General features: G+C 38.8%; 1 protein-coding gene across 1 annotated transcript; it reads left to right on the forward strand.

The window, feature by feature from the left end:
- Positions 1-355: 355 nt before the first annotated feature.
- On the forward strand, positions 356-4,392 carry sostdc1a (sclerostin domain containing 1a). Its single transcript, XM_080216474.1, has 2 exons — positions 356-637; positions 2,073-4,392. The coding sequence occupies exons 1-2, from the start codon at positions 418-420 to the stop codon at positions 2,519-2,521; spliced, it is 669 nt and encodes a 222-aa protein (XP_080072600.1). The 5' UTR covers positions 356-417; the 3' UTR covers positions 2,522-4,392.
- The last annotated feature ends 1,943 nt before the right edge of the window (positions 4,393-6,335 follow it).

Consider the following 6,335-nt stretch of genomic DNA (forward strand, 5'->3'; position numbering starts at 1 on the left):
AAATAAAGATAAATTGGATTACAATCGGAAGCATGATTGCTTATTAAAATTTATAGTAATACATTGTGTACAAAACAAGTCATGTAAATTTAATGTATAACTTTGGAAATTCACCATATGCCAGATATGACTGAAGGGTTCTGTCTCTTTAAGGGGCGTTACAAAGGAAATATTTCACCATGTGAAACAGGAGAAGTGTGAAATTTGAAACTGTCATGATTTGCATATACCACACTTCTACGTGTGTGATCTGCCCTGCTATTGGTTACTAGAATGTGTGTCTATGTTTCCATTCTCAAGCTACACTGTTTCCACTTGAATGAATGCCAAGGAGCTTTATAAAAAGGGAGGCTCAGAAAATCCTCGTTAAAATCTGCAGTGTTACAACCTGGTCTTCATTCTGAGAGCTCAGAAGCCATGGTCTCTCAGTCATTTGATTGCACTTTCTTTGTGATAGCATGCATCTTTTTCAAATGCTGCTTTGCTTTTGACAAGGGTGCTGAACAAACTAAAAATGATGCGACAGAAATATTCTACAACCATAAGGTACTACAAGATGATAGTCCAAGTAATTTAACATTAAATCAGGCAAGGAGTGGAGGACGGCAACCAAATCCTTCAGATTTGAATCTTAATGGTATGTTTTTTATGCTTTAAAGAATATTCTCTTTGCTTTCAAAGTGTTTTTTTGGTTATAGGCATGCCTAACTAATAGAATTATATTGTTAAAGTCAAAAATTACAGAACTTTATTTTTCCATAAGTTAACTGTTTATCTTTATATACAAAAGTGCAAACTTACATGCTTGTATTATGTAGTTCATTGTTATAAACATATAGCATAAGTAATCATTCATATTCTTAAGAATAAACATCTTCATACATTGAAGTTTATTTAATAAAACAAAAGTTTATTGTTCTTCAAATCATGTACGTAAAAAGGATTTTAAAAAATAATTGAATGAGGACTAAGAATAGAGGCACCAATGTTGTGTTTGAAAATGTAATCACAGTTTTTGCAATGTACAGTTTCCAGGGAATTCCACGGAGATCAGAATTTTAAATCTTTCTCTGACTCTAAAAGACATAACTGTTATAATTATTTCTCTTGAGGTTTTTCAATTGTAAACCATCTTTTGGGCAGGTTTGTGAGATTGATCAATGTGCAAAGATTTCAAGAAGCACTTCAATGTTCAGCTAGTTTTTAGTTACAGTTACTAGGATTACATGTGCTATCATGTCGGCTAAACTTGAAATCAACCTACCAGTGTATTGCCTTCAAAGGGGCCGACAGCATATCTGCTTCTGCCACAGATGTTGGCAGAATTTCAGCGAATTTATTCCAAATTGAATGTGGTGTTCAAATTCGAGATTAATGTGTCAATGTGAGCCAATTCAAAAATAGCAATTGTCATGGTTTATCATCAGAGCTTTCTAAATTTGATTAGTTTTTTCAATGATGTACATTTATATTAAGGTAGGCCACACTCAAATTAAATCATTTCTTGAAGACAAATTGCTCAGCTCATGCAAATGCACTGGGCAAAAGAAAAGCAGGATCAAGAATACATATGCATAGATTTGTTATTAAAGTATTTTTATTTGTGCTTTTAATAAGTTTCAAAGTAGAAAGAGCTTGGAAAATAACAAGTAAAATAGATAGCAAGTCAAACCAATGCTTGACATTCACCCCACATTCCAAAAATCAGTTAAAAGTTTCACGGCTATTTGGTTACAAGCCAGTCTTGGGTATTGAAACAATATATGAAAAATATGTCTTTGTACTTTTAAAAGGTCTCAGATTATTACTGAACAGATTTTTTAAGCATTGCCCTATACATAGATCCACAAAAAGTAAATGTTTGCTCTAGATTTGATCATGAGAAAAAATCTTGAGTTTTAAAGCAATACCACTCCTGAAAAATTTACTGTTTGAGATACATGATGAAAATTCTCAAGTAATTAAAAATTTTATGCTTAAGGATTATAGTGGCTCTTACAATTGAATTTTGATTTGAGGTTTATATTGTAAGTGAATTCTATGTAAAATTTCATGTGTTCTCTGAAATTTAGATCAATCTCAAGTTGGCTGTCGTGAGCTGAGATCAACCAAATACATTTCTGATGGTCTGTGTACAAGTATTAATCCAGTGAAGGAATTGGTGTGCGCTGGGGAGTGCCTACCCATGCCAGTACTTCCCAACTGGATTGGAGGTTATGGCAGGAAATACTGGAGCAGGAGGAACACACAGGAGTGGCGTTGTGTGACTGACAAGACTCGTACTGAGAGGATTCAACTGCAATGCCAAAACGGTGGGACACGAACCTACAAAATCACCATAGTTACTTCATGCAAGTGCAAGAGGTATACACGACAGCATAATGAATCGAGCAAAAGTAATATCGAAGAGGCATTGCCAGCAAACAGAAGAAGATCCAGAGAGAAAAAACGATCCCGTAAGATGCATCGAGAGCAAACCAAGCATAAAGTAAACTGGCATGAATTGGAAGATAAACAGTGATTTTGTTTTTTATGTGTCACCATATGAACTGTACTGTGCAAAAGTGGACTTCCTTTGTTGGTGCTCTGCATTTATTAAAACACGCTTATTCCATATGAGTTAGGTAAGATTAATTAAAGAAGGATTAGTACTATGGTCCAGCAGATAAGTATTAACCATCAGGACTCCTGAATGAAAACATGTACGCCCAGGATCCTGGATATATGTTTTCAATAGCATTCCTTACTGTGCACCTTTCATTTAGAAATGGCTTTGAAAAGACAGTGGCACCACTTTTGGATATCTAATTGAACAAATGTTTATTAAATGGATGTAGAATAATTAAGTTATTCAACAATGATGAAAATAAATTCAGATTACAATTCCCACTGATTGGATAAGTCAAGCTTGGAATCATTTTGGTTCCAATAAATCTGGTGAATTGTATATTTCATCAAATTAATTGGTATCAGTTTATGTATATAGATATATTTGGACAAAATTCTAATCTGCCTGGGACCCCATATATGATATTACCGTAAGTATGTTATTCTTAAGTGCATTTATAAATGTGCATTACTGGATTTATCTTTAATGCAGAACAAGGGGTAGTGCAAGGGTATGAAGTAAATACATCTGGTCAACCTACACTCTCCCAGTAACAACCTGTATCCACTTCCGTTCTCCACACAAAAATAAAGTTCATTAATACCTAAAAGTCCTCAACTTTTAATACAAGATCCAAATGTTTATTTAATGGATGAGAATTATATGAGCCAATTCTCTTATTAATTCTGATTAGCAGATATGTATTCCACAGTTAAAAAAAACATTTGCTATATATTTATTTTTTCAATACAACATGTAATCCATACAATGCAGAAGGAGGCCATTCAGCAGTTTGCACCGACTCGCCTACAGAACGTTGAATCCTTACAGCGCGGAAGGAAGCCATTCGACCCATCAAGTCTGCACCGACAACAATACCACTCAGGCCCTATCCCCATAACTTCACGATTCACCCTGCTACACCCCCTGAAAGTAAGGGACAATTTGACCTGGCCAATTAACCCAGCCCACACATCTTTGGACTGGGAGGAAACCGGAGGAAACCCATGCAGACACGGGAAGAATGTGCAAATTCCACACGGTGACCTAAGGCTGGAATCGAACCAGGGTCACCAGAGCTGTGAGGCAGCACTGCTAACCACCATGCCACCGTGCTACCCTGTGCATCTTACCCAGGTCCATCCTCACACTCTATCCTCATAACCCCATGTAATTCTCCACTAATCCCCCTAACCTACACATCTTGGGACACAAAGGGGCAATTTTAGAATGGCAATCCACCTAACCTGCACATCTTTGGAGTGTGGGAGGAAACCAGAGCACCTGGAGGAAACCCAAGCAGACATAGGGAGAACGTGCAAACTCCACACAGATAGTTGCCCAAGGCTGGAATCTAATCTGGGTCCCTGATGCTGTGAGGCAGCAGTGCCACTCTAATAGTTATTTAACAAGTTACCTTTGGCGAATGAGAATTATTCAGCATTTTTTAATGTTTTTTATCATGCATCTAAAAAATATTTTCAAGTTATTTAGTCGGCAATCAGAACATAAATGTAGATAATGTAGTATTAACTTTAATAGCATTCTGGCTGTTCAGAACTTCCAGCTTTATTTTAGGCTTTTTTGCTGCAGGATTTGAGGAGTATGAAAAGCTCTAAAATTAGCTTTACTTAATCAATAAATGAAACGCAAAGGAGTTTTATCTTCTGTAGAAATCCACCACTCTGGTTTCAACTATTTTTGTTGTATTTTAATGTCTTCCACTGATGTAATGTACTTTCTTACAACAATAAAATAATGGGAAATAAAGCAATAAAGTCAAAGCTTCTCTGTCTATTTCAACTATACTATCTATTATCACTTTAAAGATCATATCAATTCCATTCTGATTTCAAAGAGTTGTACCCCCTTTGGAATTTTCAAGTCCTCAGGCTGGGATTTTCAGATCATGCTGAGTGCAGGATCAGTGGCAGGGGTGGTGGGGTGGGGTGGGGGAGTGGCGGGGGGAGGGGGGTGGGGGGTGGGGGGGCGGCCCTGGCAAAGGGTCATCTTGACTCAAAATGTTGGCTCTATTCTCCCTTCACAGATTCTGTCAGACCTGCCGAGATTTTCCAGCATTTTCAGTTTTTGTCCAAGATTCCACCTGGCCCTATAACAATGCCAATTACAATTGTTAAAGGGCTCATTGGCAATTCACTCTGAGATATGGTGTGATTTTGATAGAGATGGACAGGCTGCACGCACCGTTTGGAGGCGACCACATTAGTGGAGCTGGACATGCTGTGGGGAACCAATTCTGCCAATCCAAGGAATTAAACTGCATCCCATGTAAAAGTGATAGCTACAGAGCAAACCATGCTATTGACAAGCAGGTGCCATTGGCTTGCGCAGGACAAGGAGTAGGAAGGACATGGAAGCATAGGTTGGTAAATTTCTTTCCGTGAAATATATTAGTGAATCAACTAGATTTTTACAACAATTGATGATACTTTTTTGATCTTTATTACTGATATTGGCTTTATATTTCAGATTTATTATATTTAAATTCCACTAGCTGCTGTGGTGAGATTTCAACCCATGTCCCCAGGCAAGTCTCGGGATGACTCTGCAGCAATATTACATTCCTCCAAATCAAAGCCCTATTTGCGGGAGCTGGGACATTTCAGTAAATTTTAGACAGACATGTCTTCACAGGCATAAAGAACAGTGGGTTTCACAATTCCCCTGGGTACAGGTTATCACCGCTTACACCAAAATGGCAATTAATGCACCCAGTGACAAGGTAGTTAGCTTCATTAACAGCAAGTGTTTCCACTCTCCTAATACTCAGGTTGGTCTGCAACTATAAGAGCTTTCTTCATGTGTGCACTCACTTCCCAGACAGCTGCTATGACACTTTCACCCTCCCACCGTCTAGGTTGCTGCAGCTCTTCACTCCATCACCAACCCAAACTCTGTGGATGGATTCTGGGGGACAATGAATATCCTTCAAAAAGATGGGTACTCACTGCTCTGCAAGAGGCGAGGCACAAGCGTAAAGATGATACAAGCAAGTTTGCCACTTGGACAACCATTGATCAGACCATTGTGTTTCTAAACATGTGGTTGCTGTGCCTGAACCGGTCAGGTTGTGCCCTCCAATATAGTCCTGAAAAGGTTTCATCATTGTGATCATCTATTAGCCCTGAAGATATGGGTAACTCTTGAAGAGGGTAAGGCCCTGGAAGGTGGCAACTCTTAGAAGAAAGAGCTGGAGCAGGCCATGAAAGGGGAGGGATAAAAAGAGGACAGAGGAAGTTGCAGAACAAAGAGATGTGCTCGCTGCACAGGGAAGTAGTCAAGCTTAGTATAGCACTTGACTGCCTCAGCCCTTGGTTGTTGCTCAGATGGTTAAAGGCACCATATACAGCGTTTAGAAGTTTAGGAGTTTAGAAGGATGAGGGGGGATCTTATAGAGACGTACAAGATAATGAAGGGGATGGATAGGGTAGAGGTAGAGAGATTCTTCCCTCTTACATCCAGGCAGTTACATCCAGGATGAAAGTACTCTCCATCATGGAGTCCGTCATCATTTTCAGTGTCCTTGGACCCTCTGACAGTGGAAGCTTGTGTTAAGGAAGGACTAGTAATGGAAGCGGATCCTGCAATGATGCAAGTGCAGCAGTTTTTAAAGATGCCCCCAGCATCACACCCAGGATGAGGAAAACTACATGTATCTCGTCACAGGCAAAGGGAGACAAGTGAGAGGCAAGTTGCATCCTCCAAC

Source organism: Carcharhinus amblyrhynchos, chromosome 2, assembly GCF_965287045.1.
Source record: "Carcharhinus amblyrhynchos chromosome 2, sCarAmb.v2.hapA, whole genome shotgun sequence".
NCBI lineage: Eukaryota > Metazoa > Chordata > Chondrichthyes > Carcharhiniformes > Carcharhinidae > Carcharhinus > Carcharhinus amblyrhynchos.

Excerpts from the sequence above, each read along its gene's own strand:
- sostdc1a (XM_080216474.1), top strand. The coding sequence starts at position 418 with ATGGTCTCTCAGTCATTTGATTGCACTTTCTTTGTGATAGCATGCATC. Across the intron at positions 638-2,072 it reads TTCAGATTTGAATCTTAATG|ATCAATCTCAAGTTGGCTGT; the intron begins GTATGTTTTTTA and ends TCTGAAATTTAG.